The sequence below is a fragment of the Anabas testudineus genome, chromosome 6 (assembly GCF_900324465.2).
Source record: "Anabas testudineus chromosome 6, fAnaTes1.2, whole genome shotgun sequence".
Taxonomy (NCBI): domain Eukaryota; kingdom Metazoa; phylum Chordata; class Actinopteri; order Anabantiformes; family Anabantidae; genus Anabas; species Anabas testudineus.
This window is the reverse complement of record NC_046615.1, coordinates 7229372-7252648: the sequence shown is the minus strand read 5'-3', so window position 1 is coordinate 7252648 and position 23277 is coordinate 7229372. Positions and strand designations below refer to the sequence as shown.

Below are 23277 nucleotides of genomic sequence, written 5' to 3'. Positions count from 1 at the left end.
TCCAAACGTCATGAGAAAATTTGCAATTAGTTCAAACAATTTTCAAATTGCAAGATTGCAAAGAAATACATGATATTGTGGAAATAAAAGGAATGACTAGTGTGTGACCTTTGGGCCCTCAGGTGTCACTGCATGAGAAACTCATCTCAGCTACTACTGTGATAAATATAACTGCATGGGTTTGGGAGTACTTTGGAAAATCACTGTGACTTAACCCAGTCCACCTCAAACATCGTTATGCAAGGAGGAAGCTATATAATAATTATGTCAGATGCTAATGTCATCTGACTGAGAGACAGTGGAAATAACTTGTTATAACTTAAGATGTGTAATCTTGTTTTGTCAGGTAGATTATTTAATGAATGTCAACTCATTGAAGTAAAACAGCTGCAGTTTTCTGCATACTGCGCGTGTCAGAAACAACAACTCATCGAATCCGACACGCATCCCCACTCAAACAGAGATAAGTGAGGGGTTGGGAGACAGCCTACCTTCCTTTACCCAAACAACAAATGCACCTCCAGTTCTCTTGGTCTATCATCTCAGCCCCCTGGTGTGAAACGCAGCGGCCCCATACCTCAGTTGATCTGCAACATGAGCTAATGAGCTCTGCAGCACTACACAACACAGCCGGGAAATCGAAAGCAGCCAGAGAGAGAGACGTGTAAATTAAAGTGATCTCCCCAGACAGTCTGTTGGGCAAAGGCAACTATATGAAGAACTATAGGTGTTGCTCATTAGAAAAAATGTACATAAATATGGTGATGTTGTGTATGAAAATGTTACAGAAATGTCAGGCTAGTCAGTCTGTATATGAGCATATTACACAGTATGAATGCATGACACAAATTGAATGATGTATTGACTAGCTGAGGTGGATTCTTGCATACCTCAATTTTTATTAAATTCACCGACTGCCTATCCTATCATGACACAATTTAGGCAGTCATATGCTGACTGAGGTTGATGCTGCATTCTGTTATTCCTAACTTAAAGTCAATTCCAAAGCCGGTGCCTTTCGCGGCACATCGATGGGAATAAATGCATGTGACAGCGCAGCACACACAGCTTGTTTCATCATCTTGCAAGGCGCACTCAACCCTTATTTTTTTTTTTCCCTGTGCCCTGATCCTTGTTTCACCTGGCAGTGACTGATGCTTTGCAGCTGTGCATCTTGTGAGAAAGAAGAAGAAGAAGAAGAAGAAAAAAGACAAATTTGTTCCAATACTGTATGTGGGCTCTCAAGCCGTAAAAGATGACTGAACTTTTCAAGTGCCGTTATGGAGAATGAGAAACAGGCAAATCGCTTCAGTGCCTTAGATTGAAATCCCAGTGGAAGCGGACAGCGTTCGTCAAAATGAAAAAAAATTTCAAGAATTCCACTAAAACCAGGCGCAGACATTCTTGCATAGACACACGCACACTTCTTACACAACACCTAGAGTCTGTCAATAAAGCTACTCTTCGTAGCATCAGAGGACGGCTACATTTGAAAGCTTCAATGCCAAACTCAGTGAGGAAACCAATCAGCGGGGAAACCAATCAGCGGAGTAACTAATCTGCTGTTGCTTTGGTCCACATGGCTTATAAATCCTGCAGCGATCCCCTAAGTAAGCATAGGAATTCATGAATGCTGAGCACATTTGTTTTCCCTCTCGTCTGACAAAAGGATGGCTTTGATACTACCACCCCTCTTGTACTTGTAGGACAAGACTGCTGAGCCAGCACTTTTTAACATATGAATATAAAATGAGGCTTTGGCTTGTGTTATGGCATGATAATGGTACAGCTGGGATGCGGATATTTTGCTTCTGCACGACCTATCTCTAGCAAAGGCAATGCACCTGTGCGCGATTTTGAAGATTTGGAAGAATAAATTGTGGTTTCCGGACATTTTCTTTTTTTCCTATCTTTTGATATGTCAAAGGTATTCGGTATCACTGAACAACGTAAGTGCTGCAGTGAATGATAAAATGAATGGTAGTGATTACTAGAGGAAGCTATAGAAGACACACTGCAGGCAGAAATCCTTGCTCCCAGTAAGAACACCAACACTTACATGCTCACAAGGCCGACACCGATACGACTTAACATCAATCACCTTATCGGGTTGGGCAAACAGTTACAGAGTGTGTGCGTGAACACAGATCCCCCTCCCTACTAAACCACATACACATTGTCACACACAAAAACCATTTGCTTTGATGACTTGGCTTTAGTATAGCCTAACCCGAAGGAGCTGTGCTCTCAATCCTTAACCACATCACCCAATAGTGCTCTAATCTACCCGAAACTCCCCCTACAGTCAGACTGTTCTAATCCTCTATAAGAAAGAGGAACCAGATGGTCATGAACAACTGCTAGGGGGCTTGAGGATGAGCACATGTATAGAGATGCCTGGAGTGCCTGCCGCTGTTTACCTTGTGTTTCAAGTTACTACTGTGAGCCCCATGAAGCGGCCTGTGTGTGGTTGGTGAGTGTACTTTCAAGGATAGCTGCTATCAGTGTGTGTGTGTGTGTACTGCAAGTGTGCTTGTGCACGTGTGCACACTTAGAGAGAAGAGACCCCTGCTGTACCTGGTGTCAGGTTCCTACAGCACACCATACCCCCTTCAGTCCTGGGATGAGATGTCAGGGCTTCAGAGGCAAACCTTCCCACCCGCTGCAGTAACCTTGTGATTGCTGGAGTGTCAGAGGTAAAGCAGCACAGTCCCAGGGGTGTCAAGATACAGTACAACATACCTCTCACTCTCCTCTCTATTCCTGTGTGCTCAGGCACCCCTGACCTCTTGCTGAAGAGCTAACCCTTTATTCCCAACTCCACTAACCTTCAACTGGGGACAGTGTTGCTCCAGAATCTAGCACGCCAGTCACAGGCGTCAATGTGCTTTGAGTCGTCTCTGGCATACTCCCGCCACATGCTGCATCCTAACCTCACCATCAACCCACAATTTACAATGGGACACTGATTAAACTGTCATTAAAATTATCTAGTGGTAGGAAGAAAACAAGAGTATCAATCTGCGAGAACAGAAGGGAATATTCATGGTGGGTGTCCATTAAAAGAATATTACCAGAGTAAAAATTCAATTATCGCACAGCAGGGGATGCTTTGCTGGGGAATGTCCACAGCCACTTAAGGTTCCTATGCTGAAATGTGTGCGCGCACAAATACACATACACACATGCACAGACTATATGGTGTATTCACGCACATGATGAGAGAAAGTCTACAAATCTCACACTAAACGGAGAGCTACTGCATACTCCCAGGATGTTTGTAATGCACTTGCATTACTATCATCAATGTGGTGCAGCAGCTAGTTACTTCTGCTGGGCTGTTGCCATTGAAAGAGAAATGTAGCCTGGAAAAACCCTGGCAAGCAAAAGCCCTGACACCAATCCTCTATGTCTGATCCTCAAGAAGATAATAATGACCTTAGGACTCTGGTAAAGTTTGACCTGAAGCATTGCACAGAGGCAGCTTCCGATCTATTAAATAAGCCAAGCAGGCCACAACTGACACTCGGGGAGCTGATGGTGTCACTCTGTTAATGCTGGGTGTCATAAAGCCTCGATCTATCGCAGCTCGCTCATGATAGGTCACAGAACGAATGATAATAAGCAGTATTAATTCATCCATTAATGAGCAGTCACGCTTATGCATTTGATTGATTAAGATTATATGAATGAGCCTAAGCTAAAGCAACATTAATTCCACATTCCCCAGAGGTGGGTGTGTCTGTTGAAGCAGTTGAACTGTTCAACTCTGTAAATACAGTATATATTTGATCAGTCATATTCAGAGTCTGTGATAGTCTTATACTATCTGTGTCCTCAGCATCACACTAGAAGTGTGGCTAGCACTCGCAGCCCTAAACTAAAAGGTCAGGGGGTTTGAGCCCACTTACCGCCTGCAGCTTTTGCAATTAGATAATTAGTGGCTCTAAATCACCCATAGGTGTGAGGGTGAATGTGAATGGTTGCCTGTCTTTCTGTGTCACATTGTGTGGCTCCGACTGGTGACCTGTGCGGGGTCTTCCCTGCCTGTCACCCAATGACAGCTGGGAACAGCTCCAGCCCCCCCCCCAACCCCCTCCACACCCCACATAACCTTTACTAGGATTACCTATTTAGATGATGGATGCATAATCTGTGCCCTCCTGAATAGCCCACAGGTTCTATTAAATCTATTCATAAATTATTGTGGCATCATGAAGGTGTTTTCAGTGTATGATTTAAATACAGTACATTTACCTATTCATGTTTATTTAAGCATTGTTTGAATTAAGGTTTTACTAAGGGAACAGGTTAAAATGTCCACCTCTAAATCAGTGGAAGTGATCAAGGCCAGACCACTTACTTGCTGTGTACACATACTGTACCAATGGAGTTCAAAAGAGGTGCTCACATCCAGATAAGTCAATGTCTGGTTTTAATTAATTCAGTGGTTTTCTGACCCTTTCATTGCCTTAAACAAACATTTACACCAATGCAAGGCACACTGAAGATCCCCTGATCCATTTCTATGACACTGCCAATCATTCTCCCCCTTTCCTCTGTAGACTTGGTAATGATTTGAGGTTTATATGAAGCTGAAGCAGCAGAGAACCTTTTTCTGCCTCTGGCCTGAGCCTGGCCACTAGCAGTGCTGTCCGTTTTCATATATGGAGACGGACTATGAGACAGATCTCGTGTGGCGCATGTGCACGTGTGTGTTTTCGATGCTAGTCTGTTCACAGCTGGGCTCCAGTTAATGCCCACTCTGCTGCCTCCCATGTGCCCCACTTAGCAAAGCTCAGAGCCCAGTGACATGGTGGTCTGTGGTTGGTAGAGTCCCCGGTGTTTGGGATGTTTTTACGCCTCACGCTTCACTGCACCCACACAATAGATGTGGCCCCATAACCCATAAGCCCTATAATCCATTCTGTAAACATTCAGGGTATGCGCATTTTTTATTTTACAACTAATGCCCATGCAAGGTTGAACAGCGCAGCCTGCCACACGCTGGCCACGTTTCACCAGTGAAATCTATTTGAGAGCAAATTTGGCATGGAGAGCAGTAGTACACTGAAATTCTTTATTTACTGTAATTAGTGTAATTAGCACAAAATAAGACTCTTACGGGGCTTTAACCAACCGCACAGGTGCTGTATTAAAAGAGTGAAACATAAAATTAAGCAAAAAAACTGATCATCTCCTGCAGAATCTCTTGAGACTCTGACGCTGGCGACCAACTCAACTCCTATCCCCTTGTTGCATATTGTGTTGCTCATCAATGTAACTGCACTGTAGAGACATATTCCGTTTCACTTGCATGCCGAAAGCTGCATTTCAACTTCATGTTCACTGTAAATCATATAACCATCTGAATGGGTGACCTTAATGAACCCATATGCTCCTTACCCTCCCAATCCAAACCCCCTCTTCCCACCTCATGAGTCACATACAAAAGAAGACCTGGTGCAATGAAACTGACTCTGTCATGACATCCAAAAATAGCAACAGAGAGGAACAGGCATAAACACCCTGATGGAATAATTTAACACAGCATGACTTTACCCTAATGTTTCCCAATAAACATGTAAAAATGAGTGACATGCTGAGACAGTATACATAAACATACGCTGAGTTACCGAAGCCAAATTGACTCAGCATCATCTCTTACACATATCTACATATCTAGCCTGTGTCCTGTAACGTCAGTTTCATCAATACGAACAAGAACTGCACGATGAGCAAAACATTCACAAAATGGTGAGCGACTTACCCAGAAGATGAGATTGAAGATGAACATCATATACTTCAAGCAGCAGAGGCAGCCTCTTGCCATGTTGCACTTCTTGAATTCTAAAAGGAACACAAAGGATAGATCCAGGTAAAAGACTACGTATTTGCTGCCTTTGGGTGAGCTGTACTTGTTGTTGGTCTTGTCTCCTGCGCTGGCGTCAGCCGCCGCTCCAGCCTGCGCCTGCTGTGCGCTTTTGCGCGGCCCCGTGGAGCCGTAGAAAGCACCGGCAGTGAAGCCGCGGCTGCCAAACGGGCGGCCAGATGTGGAGGCTTGAGGAAAATCGGAGTCGCGGCTGTCTACAGAAGGGCTACGGTGAATGGCTGACTCCTCACTGCTGGACTTCTCCATGCTCTAGGGCTGCAGCTGCTGATGAAGGGTACCCTGGCGCACAGTCTACCATAGTCTCAGAGAGATGACAGGACAGAACAACTCTTCCTCCAAATCCCCACTGCTCCACACTTTGAAGCCGAATAAAAAAAAAAAAAAAAAAGGAGAATGGGAAAAAAAAAAAAAAAAAGATAAAAGCCTATCACATCCACTTCAATGCACACAGTTGGGTAAGAAAGTGCCCAGGATAGAAGTAAGAATTGCACTGATCAGGCACCTCCACCAAGATTAAATGTCTTCTGCTTGCTGCTGCTGCTGCTGTCGTGCTGTGATATTCCTGAAGTAGCTGTGCAGAAGGGTCCTGTGAGGAGCATTACCCTCGCTTTATGTCAGGTCTGTCTTTCCAGGAAGTCTGTCACAGCACTACCTCTATCCTCTCCTGTAATATCACTCTCCTCCTGTTCTGCTTATTGCTGTGTCGGGCTGCTCCAGTGGGAGTGAGACCCCAGGGAGTCTCAGCTGCTCCACTTCCACGTTCTCTTGCTGACCCGGTAACTTTTCTCTCTCCTCTCCTCCTCTGTTCTCCTCTTCTCAACGTGCTGATGCGCTGTCTCTTCCCCTGTCCTATCTCCCTGTCTCTCTCTGAGTGTGCTTGTCTTCTTTAGTGTATCATTCTGCGCTCAGCAGCTCAGTCCTCCGCACTGCCTGTGCTCTGCCCTCCCAATAGCAGCGCTATGGTGGATGTGCTATTATCGGCAGACTGCCGGGTATCTCCCAACAAGAGTGCTGCCCTCCTCCCCCCCACTCTCTCCTGTGCTCTCTCTCTCTCTCCCCTACTGCCCCTCCCCACTGAGCCGACAACCAATGCAGCTGCAGCCAGACCCGAGCTCCTCCTCTCCACTCACTGTGCCTTTAATAAGCCCATCACTGTGTTTGCTTTGACTATACATGTTCAGTCATTTCATCTGTGATGTCGGGGGAACTGAGAGGCCAAAAATGAGTTCAACAAAAACAAACAAACAAACAAACAAACAAAAAAGATGTGTGGGTGGGGAGCAGGGTTGTGGGGGTGGATGGAAATTGCAGGCGGGCTCTTTTGCACGAACAAAGCTTTAACTGTCAGTCTGCTAATGACACTGAAACCTTGCGATTTCACACATGCCAGCATGCCGTTTCGCACTGTTTTAATTTGTAGTCTGTAATTTTATTGATTAATGTTGCCATAAATAAGCCAACAGACGGTGATTCATCACAAATTTGTGAAAATCAGCCTGAAATATCAGGCGACAATCAGAGGAGTGATTACTGCATCTCACGTGGGGTGACAGTGACAGTACTGCAGCTCGGTCACACTGTTGCTCTGTGCTATTCATCACTGCGCAGCCCACATCCATGTAAGGGGACTCAATTAACTGGCAGCGACCAGGCTTTGGAATTTCTGGCGCCATGCGAAGCACGGAAAAAGGATACGACTTTAAGATGCTGAGCACTCTCCAACGCAAAGCCAGGGTCAAATGCTGAATAGCTCTGCTGATTCACACACCAAGCTGACAAAATATGACAAAGCTTCCATTTTCAGTGTATCTAGCTCCCCAAATAGGTACAAGTGCATAACAGAACAATGGCAAAATGGTACAGGATCCTTTAACTGTCAAAAACTGGGCAATTATTGAGTGTGAATTTGCTAGAGCTCAATTTTACCCATGGTAGACCTTAACAATTGGAATAACATAACGTATAATTGCCCTTATAGACTCCCAGAATCAACTTCTCCTCTGGTACTGTCTGGCTAAATCAAGTCTACCGCTACACTGCACATTGTTCTGCCGTGGAACTGGTCTTCACTCAGCTGAGTTTCTGTGATGGCTCAGCCTCCAGACAGATGGAGGGAGAGTTTCAACTGAATGGTCTTAAGGGTAAATCCAGTAATACCCAATTGACATAGACAACCTAATCCAACCCTCATTTCATTACTGTAGAGTAAAAATCAGCCTCAAGGAAGTGCATGTATTGTGTTTAAAATGCACAGAAAGGATGCAAAAGAAATCTTACATCACATGTATGATGGTTAAAAAAATTACACATAGGTTTATAAATATTAATTCAGAATGAGAGGCTGGGTAAAGGAGCCTTGAGTGGCTACTTCAGTACCAATAAGATGCAGACCATTTACAATTTATATCTTCAGTCACCTACTAAAGTCATCCCAGTGATGTGAAGTGTGAAAACCTTGGGAAGTCACTGCCGCCAGCCAACAAAAATAAACTAAATATGTCATATAACCCCCCCCATCAACTTGTTGGTTTTACACTGTGGATTAAACAAATGTGTTTATGTGCTTTAGAAGACGTGGTAGGTAGATATAGTTACCTTTGGACTGATCTAAATAAATACCTTTTCCAGCTGCTGGTCTACAAATGAGTGATATCAATCTTCTCATCACAAAACCATCAATTGAATTTCTATTATTGTTGAATTAACACTGAAAGGTTTTCGTTAAAAGGAAGTAATGCAAATGGTAAAATATATCTTTCAGAGAGAGCACAGTCGTCCTTATATTTTACATGACCTGCGACTTAGGAACTACTATGTAGTTTTCATCAATAAGCATCTGATGGTTTTGAAAAGCTTTCATCATTTGACGTCAGCATTTTAACAGCTCCTTTGGTTTGGCCTTCACCAAAACCTCAGACATTTTGACCTCATGTTTGTGGTTCCACAGACAGATTTGGTGATGGGTCGCAGCTTTATGTGATTAAGGTTCATTCAGATGTTGAGTACATCTGCCAAAGTCACAGGATGAAAATGGCTGTGACAAGGTTTCCCATCAGGCTATGTGGGTAGATATGAAAAGCTGCAAAGATTGTCAACATCCAGACACATTCTGTCGAGTGAGCCTTCAGGCCCTTTTCTACAAATTGAATTCAATCTACGTCCCGTCTGTCCTCCCTCTGAAAGTTACACACTGTAAGAGCTCATTGGGGCTTTTAGTGTGCATGTTACTGATTCTGCAAGTATTGTGAAGGACACATCTGAGCCCATTCCTCCCTTGGCCCCAAGCAGATCTATCCATCGACTCAGAGGAACAGGGCTCTGTGCTGCTGCATTAAGTTGAAGGGGTAAAAGACAGAAAAGCGAGACTCGAGAAAAACCGTCGTCTGCAGGATGACACAGAGGAGTTGAGGCTCGGAGAGAAGATGAAAAGTATGCGGAGCAGCAGCAGCAGCAGAGAAGAAGGCCGGGCTGAGATGAGGGGCAGTTAGTGGGATGAGATTGTATTTGAACATTATCTCTAATGTGTCAGCTCCTTTAACATATTAATGCTGAAAAGAGACAAAACTGAACAAATGAGAGCTCAGAGGGATCCAACTGGGACTCTCCTACAGATCCTCAGACGGTGCTTTACAAAAGGTAACGGGAAGCAAACACTTAACCCTGAAAGTGTGTAATGATTATGAATTCATAATGACACATGAGTGATGGCAAGACTGTGTCAACACATCCATTAAAGAAAAACCTCAGATTAGTAAGACAAATATTAGTGTACTCGGATAAACAATATGCTCCTTTTATACAAGAACAGTACATTTGAGACTGCAATATGTGCTGCTATATACAGTGTTTACACAATAAAAGGAAAATCCTTGACACAAATGTAAGATACAACTGAATGAGACGTTATCTGAAAAACAAAGAATAATAATCAACTGTTAACAATATTTCATTTCTACAATTCAACAATTATTTTTTATCTGAACCTTAAATGGTTTATGGATTATTTCACTGTTATGCTATGAAAGGAGATGTATTTTCTAATTCATCTGGACTGGATGAAAAATGTAATTTTACTCACCATCACTAACCCGTAGCCATAACAATTATGTCTCTGCTGTTTGGGTTGCATGATGTATCAGGCATATAAACTAGAAGGAGAGGGTTTTAAAGACACTAAATAAAGAGGCTATGCTTGACAAGATAGCTTCATAACATGCTGGTTCACTTGGCGTGAAAGACAAGCATTGTGTTAGAAGGAAAACAGCTACAAACTAATATTGTATCATAGCAATGTGTGTGCGGCCATTTTATCATTTCAAACATTGTATAATATTCTCAATAGACACATTAAACTACCAAGGTTTAGTTAGATTATTGACTAAGTCTTATGTAGTTAGTGACTTACTGTGAATCTATAAAAATAATTGCAGTAAGCTGTATTTATTTGTCTTCTCTAATCTCATCTCATACATCAAACATTACCAAAGGTTATGCTGTAGCAGTTGTGGTATTTTCTCAATTGTAAAACTAGACAACATAGCTATTCATTCATTTATTGTACTTTGAATTTCTCATTCTTTTTATTGCTTAATCAGTGGACTCCAAAAACAGGGAAGAGTTTTTTCTGCCAGCTGAGTGTCATAAATCCTTCATTTCTTAAATAGTTCACTGGACCCTCCATGCCAACACTTTGTCCAGTATGTAATGTAGAATTTATAAATGCATAGTCTGCGAACCCAGACTCAGTCAACCTAGATGGCATCACTGTTACATCACCAGGCTTTATAAATCTCTCTGCAGCGCCGCTACAGACGCTGTTCAACTGTTCTCAAAGGCTGACCAGTGCTACTTAGTACAGAGGTACATAGGTGTCTTGAAATTTTTAATTACATTTAAAACTAAACACGTAGGTCTACATAACAAAATATACATAAGCACTGTGGAACCAGCAGAACATTTTGTTACATCCTAAACATTGAGATGTCACTTGTACCAGTTTAGCATCATTAATCATTCATTTTGAATCAGTATGTTCTGTCCAACTACGTGGGTATCCACTACTTTATGATATCCGAAATATTAAAACAACTCAGTTCTCCAAGTGAAAACACTTTGATAGTTAAGTCGGGATTCAATCACAAAAGTCTGAGCTTCAGTTAGTGCCTACAACAGAAGACGGCTGGGCAAAATATGAATGGGGAAAGCTAAAAGACACCGCTCATGCTTTACAGTACTTCGTAATATGAGCTGAAATCTGCTTTTAATCAAGATTGTTCTTGTGCACTTTATCTGTTACGTCTAGAAAAAAAATGACTAGTATTTTTTTTTTCACCATGAAAGCTGTTTGCTTGAGAGAATGTTTTTTTTTGAGTCCATAATATAATATCTGACTGTGAGCAGTACGACTGCGTGTGTGTTTGTCTGTGTGTCTTTCTGAAGGCTTTAGTTTTTCAGACATTATTTCAGAGGCTTGTTTTGCTACGTTTTACTCCATTATGCTTGTTTTTCCTCTTTTTGCTTATTAGATTTCGTAGACTCCAAAATGACACACACTTGTGTTGGTTTGTCTTGCTCTGCTTACCTGTAATAATCGTTTGCCATTATTTCTGACATTTATAAACTGCATGACTAATTATTCCATTAATCAAGAGCATAATTGACTTATCTATCATGAATTCATGAAATGCAGCCCTACTCATCTATGCAATTAATTTGTCTTAAAATGTCACTGGATAAAAGTCTGTGATAGACCTCACAACACACCAGCTGATAGCACATGCACATATGAAATCTGTTTAATCTGCTACGATGCAGAAGTAACAACAATATTTGCTCGCTCACTGAATTCTATTTCAGATCTTTGCTGTTCTAGCGCCTGATCGAGTGTTTGTGACCTCAAGATGTTTGTTTTTAGTACAAGAAAGATTCAATCAAGTTGTTTTTTTTTTAATTTGATATATTAAACTTTTTATTCAATCACCTTCAAGGCCCCAGGACCTTCCAAGAGGCCTTTAGGAGGAATTAAATGAAGACCCACTATTTTTAGCTGAATAATAAAGAGAATCGTGTCTTTCATGGGATAAATGTCAGTATTTCTTGATGTCTTTGATAACTTGTCACTGAATGTCTCTGATTTACTGACTAAAATTGAGTCACAACTATAGTCACAAGGTCACCTCACACATGACGGCCTCGAGGGAAAAAAAAAAGTTCTTGCTCCATTAAAATATCAATCCAGGAAACTTGAGAAGAATCAGTAATTGAGTATTTTGAAATACGGTACTCCAGGTTTTCATAAAGGGGAACTACTTCTTTTTATACATGTAACAAGAATACAAATATATATATAACAATAGATAATTACTACCCATTGCACAAAGATTTACTGCGGCATACCTTGGACCAGACAATCTGAAACTATATGACATTCAGTGGCACATGACTCTGGTGTGAATGTATGATCAAGGCCTGAGCATAAGGACAGGATTAAAACTACAAAGGGTTTCCTCCCACACAATATGTCCCTGCTTGTGGCCCTTAGATCCCCTGAATGTTTCGCCAAGTCTGTTGCTGTGGACGCAAACAGACACCACAGACAACATGACATGTCCTGCATGGGCCGTACTAAACATGCTAAACAAACGTGATAATGAGAACACGTTTTTGGTGACTTTTGCACAAATAACATGCAGCAACATAGAGCTAACAAGCTCCGCAATCAATTGGGATGTCTGCCTCATCTCCCAAATCAAATTAAAAATCAGATGTCAGTCCTGTTTGATATTTATGGTTTTATCTCGCCCTTTTATGATGCTTATTATTACCCTCTGAGACAAGGCTGGCCAGACAGCGCTGCCATTGTTCATTCATTCTTGGGTGATTTGCAACAAAAAAAGTCAATAAAAGGTGTCTGGAAAGGGTGTTAATTAGGAATTTATGACATCACACTCCCCTGAAGATCCATCCGTGATAGCATGTGAGAGCTCTAGATAATGGCACTAAAGCGGGAAAGGATCAAGCACTGATCCTCAAAGTCAAATACCCTAAACACTGGCCATATTTGGGAGTATCAAGCTGTTGACTGAGCATTTCCAAAGCCAGACACTGTTCCACCAAATGCATTTCATGGGCTTAGATAAACTTGCTTAACAGCTCTGTATTTGTTTTTCCTTCCTCTCAAGTGGGAAGACCCCTGACAGCCACACTGAGAAAAAGGAACCAACTGCTGGGAACTGGAGATGCTTTGTGGCTCTTGTCAGAAATTGAGTGAAAGAGCAGCAGTTATGACACATCAGTAAACACACACACACAAACGCTTCAAATTAAATATATATAAAGCCCCAGCAGCCAGATATGCAGCCTAGCCCCAATCGAAACCTAATTCCTGCAGGCCTGTCCATCAGAGCCACGGGAGATAAGGTAGGACACGAGCGACAGGCGTGGTTTCCCAAGTAAAGTAAGTCTACTCAGACTACAGGATACTACATTAGCATTTAGATCAGAAACTGTCTCTTGCCATTGAAATGCAACATAGTATCACAGTGCACTAAAGTCCTATTCAATAAAGGCTATCGCAGAGGGGTAATACGCCTGTGAAGTCTGTAGACGTGAGATATATGAATCCAAGAATAGCTTCGCAGATAAATCAGGAGTGACACAGTGTTCTGATAATGTTGATCAAAGAGTGGAATAGTTAAGTCCACCAGTGTCCTGAGCTTGATGTAATATTTAAGAGAGTCATAGCTGCGTGAAAAAGATGGTACATCAGCAATCACTGGTTCACTGGGAATGTGTAGAGCGAGCGAGCCACTGAATTTTGGCCTTCAACTTACTGGCTCCATATTAATTAAACTTTACTTTGACAAGTATGCCGAAGCTTTGCTATATCTGAGAGGACACTGATCTTTCAGATGCTGTAAAATATTAGCATTAATGCCCAAACTACTAAAACTACCAAAAAGATGAATGCATTTATTTACCATATATATGAGTAGAAAGTGATTAAGAATATTACTTTAGTGTTTATACAAGTGCAGAGAGAGGGCTGATAAGATGCACAAAAGTGCAGTACTAAACACATGTGAATATATGTGTTTCTGAATACATTTCAAATATAATGATATACATTTATCTATGAAATATAATAAATATTGTCGTATTGATTTCCATCACAAAGCTCAACACTGCTGGTCAAACAGACAATGCTGCTATGCAATTATAATACACGTTGAACCAAGGGGCACAAAACCAGAATCATGCAACGTGTCAATTGCCTCAGCATTTTTTTTTTGCTTTGCAGCAGCAGATACAAATCTATCTGCTAGAGAACTTGTGCCTTGATGTCAGGTGAGATCACACACATGATTAGCAAGTCCATACACTGTGAAGAATAAGTGGAAAAATTGCACTATTTATTGCCACTTAGAGAAAGGCTATAATTACACACTAAACTGAAAAGTGCTTACTTGTGTTGGATGGAACAAATAAGGGGTTTAGCTTTGGTGGCACAGAGGCCAAGAGAGGAAGCAGGTGATGGCTCTTTTATGTGCGGCAGGAAGTGAAAGCGATATGGAATAAAGAGGATGTAGTTATCACTGTGCTTCCAAGTCATATGGAAAAAATGGCAACCGCAAATGAAGAGATGCCACTCACAGCTTGAGTTTCCATAACCTGCAGATGCTGCTGGCTCGACATAAAAACTATTTAAGGCTATGGAGGAACAAGAATATGGTGACCGGATCCCTTTTTTTCCCCTCTCCTCTCTCTCTCTCTCTCTCTCTCTAAGCCTCTTGTGCTTCAGGGAAAACAGGTTATAGGGCACACTGAAGAGCTCTGGGTGCTAAAAAGGTTAGACAGGGTGAGATGAGCCATACTGCACTAAAGAAAGGAGTAGGTGGAAGACAAACACAAGTATTGTTAGAGATAATCAGGCACACAGCATGTGGAGAGATCCCAGTGGCTCCTTCATGTGGCAGTAAGAGATGGCCCTTGACTCTGTGTGTTGTCAGCATGGCTCCACTGCGGTTGTTAGCGTATTTTGGATGTTGTCTGATGGATACTCCCACCATGTTAAATCAGTGTATGATCTATACCTACTCGTGTAGCCAGATTACAGGGTCAGCCTCTGTAGGGAGTGAGGTCAACATCAGAGTTTTAGCTGTTTTTCCAAACCCATATAAGAATGGAAAACAGCTGGCGCTGTTCGAGTGTAGTGTGCCCACCTTGAGCATTGGTCAATAAGCAGACGAGCACCTCTCTCTCTCTGAAGGAATGTTGAAGAAGCCGCTGACACAGCAATGAGGGGTCACATGGGGTTCATCAATATTTTAGTTGGCTATGCTGAAATGCAAACACGGGAGGAGTAGGCTGCACCGCTGTGCCGAGCTGAAGATGAAGATGAAGAGAGCTGGAGTTGGACAAGAGGGAATGCGAGATACAAGATGTGAAAGCAAAGACAGCGCACGGACTGGCAAAGTATCAATCTCTCTGCTATTTGTGCTACTTGGCACTACAGCTCCTGGCTGAGGATTCAAAGGCAAGGATGTGTGGATTTTGTGCACCACAAAGACATTTCATCTCAGTCTTTTACACTGTTGTTTGTACCTCAGGGGCATTGTTTCCTGCGTGATCCTGAGCTGCCTATGATATATATCATCTTCTCATTAACATAATCTCATCATGAAATGAAATGTGCACACCTACATGGACCAAGAAAAAGAGAAAGATAGAAAGAGGTGGGGAGGGAGAGAATTTCATCTTTAAAAAAAAAAAAAAAAGCCCTTCACAGCCTTAAAAAAAAGAAAGATGAAACCATTTATAGCTGAAACCTGCAGAGAGGAGGAGATAGCCCACAAGAGTTCAGCTCCAGCCCAACCAGCTGGGTAGCACCTCCCCACAATATGGTGAGCCCATGTTTTAGTGTGTGTGTGTGTGTGTGTATGCGTGTTTGATCTAGGGACATGAGGTCTGGCCCCTGGCGTAGACACTGTCAATATGGCTGTAGTCATTCATGAGCAGCCGCTCTGCCACCGCCACGCAGAGAGAGACGAGGCAAGAGACGAGTCACGAGAGCAAAGAAGAAGAGAGAAGGGACCTAGAGGTAGCAGACAGTGTGTGTGGCAAAATGCCCTGGATCCCTTCACCCTTACAGGAACTGGCCTGCCGTGGATTAATGCCCTCCTCTAAAGAAGCAGCTGCCATGTCATTGTGTTCGTGGCGCAACCTCCAGTTATGTATCGACAACTGCTAAGAAAGCAACAGATAAAATCTCAAATCACATAAAAAAGCACAACACTTTTGCTGTCTGCAAAACCTCTTTCTTTCCCCATAAAAAAAAAAAAAAAAAATAGAAAGAAAGAAATCACCCACTGTAGTCGAAGAGACAGAGGATCTTTGTCTAAGCAGACTACAATATGATACAGCAAGGAGTGGAGCACAAACTAGTGCTGATGGATGTTTTATGTAAACAACACAAAGCAGCACACATAGCCTCTTCACCTCCATAGCTGCGGGAATGAAAACAGCAGATGTCTACAGAGCTGCATAAATGGTGTGGAACAAGCCATGTGGAGTGTCTTTCACAACCTGCTAAATACTGCAACACATTGTCTGATCATCTTAGAAACGTAACGACTGCCAAAACAATATCCATCTGTATCGGAAACACAACGAATTCCACACACAGCCGCACTCCTCTTAAAAAAAAATACAAATGAATTACTAAGACACACACACCACACACACACCGGCCAACTCATCATATGCACAGAGTCCATACAGTATAGCAGTAATTCTCCAGAAATGACATTTGGAGTTATAGGTTCCCCAAGCAGAAAATGGAATTTCACAGCCTCCCAGCAACAAGATGCAGACATCATAAATAAAACAACTGGATTTTCTTGCTTATCAAATGAGAAGGTGGTAATCTATTACTATCAATCTCTTCAACCTATGGAAACATCTATTACTCTCATGGAAAGAGAGCATTTGCTTAGTTGCCAAATTCGGTTAATTAAAGTCTGCAGACTGTCTCTCCAGAGTCCGAGCCGAAATTGGCTGCAGCTACTTCTCTGATTCTACCTACTTACACATTTCGTGATGATAGCTCCCAGTTCTACACATTCCCTTTGAGGACTGATGATTATAAATTAACTCAGTATTCTCGCATCCAATGTCATGCTTTTTTGGCAGCGTGATGCAGGAACAAAATTGCCTGTGGATGATTTAAATGAAAATAATTTTTTGTCTCAACAAAAAAATCCCACAGTATAATGAAGAAGGCAAAAGCAATTTATGCGCAGCATCAACAAGTTTAACATTATTCACTGTGCGCTTATGCACATATAAAAATACACTAAGTAAAGTAGCAGCAGAAATGAATGTGTTTTCTCCAGGGAAATGAGTGAAAATTAATTGTAACAAGATCAGCCATGACGTGGCCCCCGAAAACTTCAGAGGCTGTGGGGCCATTGGGAAAGAAATGGGAGCCACTCCGCCGCCCAATCATCAATTTTACATCACTTTCAAGAGCACGAGGCCACTACCAAAATGATTTAAGGCCATGAATTGCCTTTCCTTCTATCACCCATGGCAAAGGATTACGAGTGAGCGCTGGAATTGTAATCTGCACAGATCAAACAGTAACGTCACTTGACGTAAGGGGGGTCCTGTGTGCAAAACATCATTCTGAGGGTGACTGTGCATCTGCGAGAGGGCACGGAGTTCCCACATTATACAGCGGGTTGGACAGTCACTGCATTCTGTGGAGCAAAGAGAACAGCAGTCACATTTTATACACCAGCAAAGATGTGCTAAAGACTACCCACTGCTGTGCACATATGACCTCGCTCACAACATTCCCACTTCTTTCGGGAGCCTCGCATAGTTGCTTGTTAAGCAAAGCCGGAGCCGAGCAACATCTGATAATGTTCCCTCGCAGACTGAGCCAGGTAAAAACCAATATTCTGCAGCTGTTGCAGAGGGGTGAGAGTAGAGCTCATTTAAAGGCTCCATCCCTCCCAAAGCACAGCTCTACTGTTACACATGCAGCACGACAGGAACAGAGGGGAGATCTTTAACTTCATGTGCCCACAAAAGAAACCAGATACAGTATGGGGCTAAGGCGCAGTGTGTCTGTCAGTCACTATTTTAATGCAGTATCTGTCTTCTTTCTTGTCAGTGCACGGTAAACACACAACTCTATATTTTATGCAGTCATCTCCTCTCTTGGTCCCTCTCACACACACACACACAGACCCACACACACTCTCCCCTGTCATTTCCTATTCACTCACTGACCTTCAGCAAAGTGAGAAAACAGTCCCAGTAACTTCTTTACTCAACTGAATCACGTTCATATATGGAGAAATAAACGGGGTGTTTACTACACAAGCTAATCATCATGCATACCTGTTAAGCTGTTAATGATGCTATTACAGCTAAATGGGACACATAAGGGGAAAGTAATGATTAATCTTTCCTGTGGCCAAATGGAGCCATGTGTCAGGTAGCACAATTCAGTCGTATGTGTCAAACACGAGGCTCGCAGAGCAGACGTTACAAAAGGAAGAGGTGTTGAAGAGGAATCCGACATCACAGCAGACGTTTTTCACCGAAGCGAAATCACAAAGTGAAGCTGCTGTGAAAACAAGTCTTGTGAGAGAGGAGATAGCCAAATCAGGCTATCGGCTATTTACCGAGGGAGAGCTTGCAAAGAGCTGCATGATTAAAGTGTGTGTGTTCAGACAAAAAAGCAGGTGTTTGCAAATGTAAGCCTTAGCAGAAATACGGTTGCTGGTCGGGTTTGTGAGACGGCCACCGATTTGAAAAACACACTTGATTGAAAGAGGCAAAGACTCCAGTTTGTGGGTTACAGAGGAAATATTATAATCGATGCAGGGGACAACGACAGGAAAAGACAGTTTTGAAAGCGCAACCCACATGAAACTGTCTCGGAACAAACTTGTGACTTACAACAGATGGAGCACAGAAGATGTGTGGAAGGATGCGGTTAAAGGAAAAAGACTCGGACACAGTTCTGCTGGATGAAAAGTGGAAATGTGAGTTGGCGTTTCTGGCTGACATAACTGCTCATCTCAGCGTCTTAAACCCTCCTGGGACAGAACTGCATGATCGACCGCTGATATTCATGATACAGTGAGGGCATTTCAAAGTGAAGCTGCGCTTATGGGAGACACACGTGCACTAATGCAACTCGTCTCACTTTCCCGCTTCCCTGTCCATCCTGAGAATCTCCACAACACGGAACGAACTTGTTGCCAAGAAAAGACGTCTATCTCGATTCATAATTATACTCAAAAAATATTTATTTTTAGTCTGTTCGATACATTTTTAATCCTGTTCAGCCCACAATCTAAAGTGTGCTTTGAGTTTTGCCCCCCTGCGCGCACCATTGTCAGACCATGACCCTCATATTTATCTGCCTAAGTGTGCTTAATGTCACTCAGAATGTGTGTCCGTGTGTGGCCCAGTTTTACCAAGTGTCTGTCTGTGTCATGGCGTAAAACGTGGAATTTGGGCGAGCTGGGTCAGCCGTTCCTAATTCAGTTTGTCAGGAGTTTTTATTTCCTGTTCAGAGCCTGCTCGGCTCCAGTCTGTCTCCACTGTGGTATTCCTGCCACATCACAGGTGGAGGCAAAGAGCAACTGCACACTGCACAGAATGTTAAAGCAGAAGGCGGCACTGGGGGTGTGGGGGATGGGGGTGGACCGTCCTTCATCTATGCTCTTTCAACATAGCACACAGTCATCATCCATTTTAACAAGGCTGAACCTCACATAATGACAAGTGAAGAGCCCATCAGCTTTAAAAAATGGTTTTGAAGCATTCAGTGTGCAGACAGAGAGGTGAAAAACATTTGTGAATTGTCCAGATTTCTTTGATAAGCCCCCCCCCACACATAATCAGTTTGTGTTCCTGATAATACAACAGAGGGGAGATGTCTACCTTCTTCACACACACAAAGAAGCAGTCCCCGCATTATGATTCATGCCAGTTCCTAAAAAGGCAGCTGAACAAATAGGACTTGAGTTAAAGGTCTCACTGCCCTTTCTATAAACTACATTTTTGGGACTGGCGATACCGGACTTTCCGATTGAATAATTCCACTCCTCTCGGTGCTGCATCCACATTAATATTCATAATATCAGCTCAAATTTCATACGGCAATTCATTACACCCAAGCATTTACTCAAGGTGACTGCGGAGGAAAGGAGACGTACAAACATAGATTAGAGGATAACGTTGGATACGTTCAACTTTTTGCTGTTCTGCAGGTCTAAATGGAATTTCATCATCTGTAACGCCTCATGTTGGTGAACTTGATGCTTTATAGTTGTTACTCTGCATTAAAAATGCAGGAAATAGGTCCACAGACACAGTGTCCTTAATAATTATGACTAATCTATCGTTTGTTGCCTCATTAATGGATACTGTGTTTGCCTTTACTCACAGCTTTTTTCTTTTTTTCCCAGATAAACCATCACTAAGCAGACTCTGTGAGCCGACTGTCTCCACAAACCCCAGTGAAAGCTGACACATTCTGATGAAGCGCTTTAATGGACACGTGAGACGCGCTGTTGAACACGCCTCCGGGTTCATATTCATAAAGCTACTAGGAATAGCTGAACTGATCCGGGATCACCGCTTGGGTCACCTAACCACGTTAGCTCCGATGTAAGATGTCTAATGCATTCCTGATCTGTGTCTAGATTTAGGTGCGTTTCTAAGCTCCGGGCGGGGCGGAGTGACATTGAGGGGGCTTGAATGACGGCGTTACAATGGCAAGCTGAATCCGCAGGGTGTCCACATCTGTGACAGCCCGGAAATCAGGGTCAACGGCCCTCCATGTCTGATATACTACTGCCTGCAGCTTTACGCCCCACACCTCCATTCTGTATTCTGACAGGCCTCATGTTTTCCGCTTACTGTTGCACCTTTTCATACACTGACTGGATTTTAGAGTACAAGAACCATACCAAACAGAACAGCTCATATTAGCTTTAAACTGTACTGACAAGGAACCTGGAACAGAGGTACACTCTTTGCTAGTGGGGTTGAAAACATAAAAATGGTGCTCTCATTTCCCCTATGCTTCCTGTCTGGATCTCAGCAACTTGCTGATAAGTTAAAAATGTCAAAAGTAAAAAAAAAAAAGAAAACACACTAATATAGAGCTATGTTATGACGACAGCAGTGGGCCCTGCCATACTAGAAGCATCTGCTCATAATGAAGCAATGCCATGTTGATAGCAGCTATGATAATGACATCTTCATTGAGAGCTCTCTTATTATTTCGTTCGCAGAAATGGCCGCTGCAGTAACTAGGGCACTCAGACATGCGTATAATAGGGTGCAGTATGTTTAATTAGTAAGTATTCTTCAAAAAGATAGCTTATATGCACATTTTTTTCTTGTGCTCGTGTATTTCTTCTATAGAGTGCTTCCAGAAGGGCACACACAGCTGCAGGGCATAGTTATTTTGCTTAGTAAAACAAATGTGGAAGATCCTCAACGTGACACTGATTTGAAGTGGCTCATAATGGGAAGTGCAGGAAAACGATTACTCAGCCAAGCATCCTGTTAAAAGGTTGAATTTCTGACTTGACAAAAAAACAGGTTCTAATTCACAAACAAATATTAGGAGCGCAGTGGTAAAGCAGCAGACAAACACCTCACAACTCAGCACAGGTGAAGAATCAATCTATGTCTTCTGCAGCACAGGTACAAGACATTTGGCCGGCTAAGGAATCATCCATTAGTTTAAACAGCTGTTGGAAGAGACCGCAGCTCTTAAGGAGCCCATGCTTAACAAACTGAGAAAGCCTTCACTTTAAACCAGCTCCAAGTCTGACGGCCATTGTTCTTCTCCTAATATAATTATGAACAGAAGTACCATCATCCATTTGAATAGAACAAGTTGAATCAACCAGAAACAAGGTTGATTAACTGAGTGATCTCAGTCCTTCACAAACAGAACACACACAAAAAAGAAAACACCTAAATCTTTTCCAGTGACTCACTACCCTACTTGTTGAAACCTAAAAAAGTGTCAGGATTAAAAAGGTGGAACCATAAATACATTTTAAAAGCCCTCATTATCTGATAGTTAAGCAAAACTTTGACAGCTGAGCTTTGTGTATGAGAACATGGTGGTAAAAAGGTAAATGTTTAAGTTTTAAGCCCAAATCATCACGACACGCCAACAGGGATCACAGTGTGTACGTGCCATCGCCGGAGCTGTAGTCCACATGGGAGGATTAATGCGTGGGTTTTGACCCCCATTGCCCTCTGGACTATGCTTTCCCCCTGATAAGAGAAATCTGAGCTCAGCATATTGCACATGCAGGCCCAGATAGAGTTTGATTACAGTAAGGATGGGAGCTCTGTGCCAGGCCCTTCATTGAGCCGGCCCTCCCCATCCATGCAGCCACGCTTAAGGCAGCACAGATCACAGGCTCAGGTCCAGGCCCATGGGATTCTCAATTCAAGGCTAGCACGCACATCTCAAGCCCCCTCAAGACACTGGTATTGACAACTTCAGCAGGGCAAATGCAAGAAGACAGAATAATTTACCCCCACTCTACCATCATACTGCAATGCAGTTTTCTACACAGTTCTCTTAATTTTCTCCCAGGTGTCAACACACAAAACACACAGCCAAAGCCAAAGTATGAAAGGAAGGGTGAATGCTGCAAAATATCTCAGTTTACATGTATTTAACTCCACGTTAAAATCTGTTATAGACAGGCAAAGAAATGTTAAATGCTGCGTAAGGTGCCACATTATTACCTTCTTATGATGTTGCCTTTAATTCTGTGTTGGATATAATTAATCTTCTCCTTCAGTCACACCCTGCAAGACAGAAAGAATAATGCGGCGTGTAAAGGGGGTAAATTGCCCAGAGGTGGCCTCATTTCTTTGACAATTTACCTGCTAAATATTTGTTTCAAGTAGCTATTACGACATTAAGCAGTGAGCACTCAGCAGCTGTTGCTTCACTCCTAAAGAGGATTTCTTGCCCACCTTTTGGAGGAGTGTCTGTGTGGTCACAGATTACTGATGGGCCAAAGGCTGCAATCAGCTGGAGTCCTGGTCATTCAGTCACTCCTTCCTTACTACAATATGATTTTCCCTTTCAATTTAGCTTAAGCTTGCTTAAGAAAAGCAATTTCCACGTATTAGTTATTCTAGATTGCTGTCACTTTCAGTCAGTTAACCATTTTATTATCCTCTGGCACTAGTATGAAGTATAACTTTCTTATGCATCAACCAGCTAATCAGCTATAAAGTGTAAAGTTTAAAGTTCGACCACTATTACTTAGCTGTGACTCTGTATAGGTTGAAAACTTTTATATCAGGAAAAT

At 42.5% G+C, this 23277-nt stretch overlaps 1 protein-coding gene across 3 annotated transcripts in view; it reads right to left on the bottom strand.

Moving 5' to 3' along the window:
* Nucleotides 1–23277, bottom strand: part of tspan9a (tetraspanin 9a) — a 138050-nt gene that overhangs the window by 54044 nt on the left and 60729 nt on the right. The window contains exons 3-4 of one of the 3 annotated variants that reach the window (XM_026366626.1): nt 22703–22765; nt 5771–5850 (exon numbers count right to left, since the gene is read on the bottom strand). In XM_026366626.1, coding sequence (XP_026222411.1) covers nt 5771–5833 — 63 coding nt within the window. In that variant the 5' untranslated portion in view covers nt 5834–5850; nt 22703–22765. Of the gene's footprint in view, nt 1–5770; nt 6155–22702; nt 22766–23277 lie in introns of those variants that run through there. The other 2 variants (XM_026366625.1, XM_026366624.1) reach the window with 2 other exon arrangements.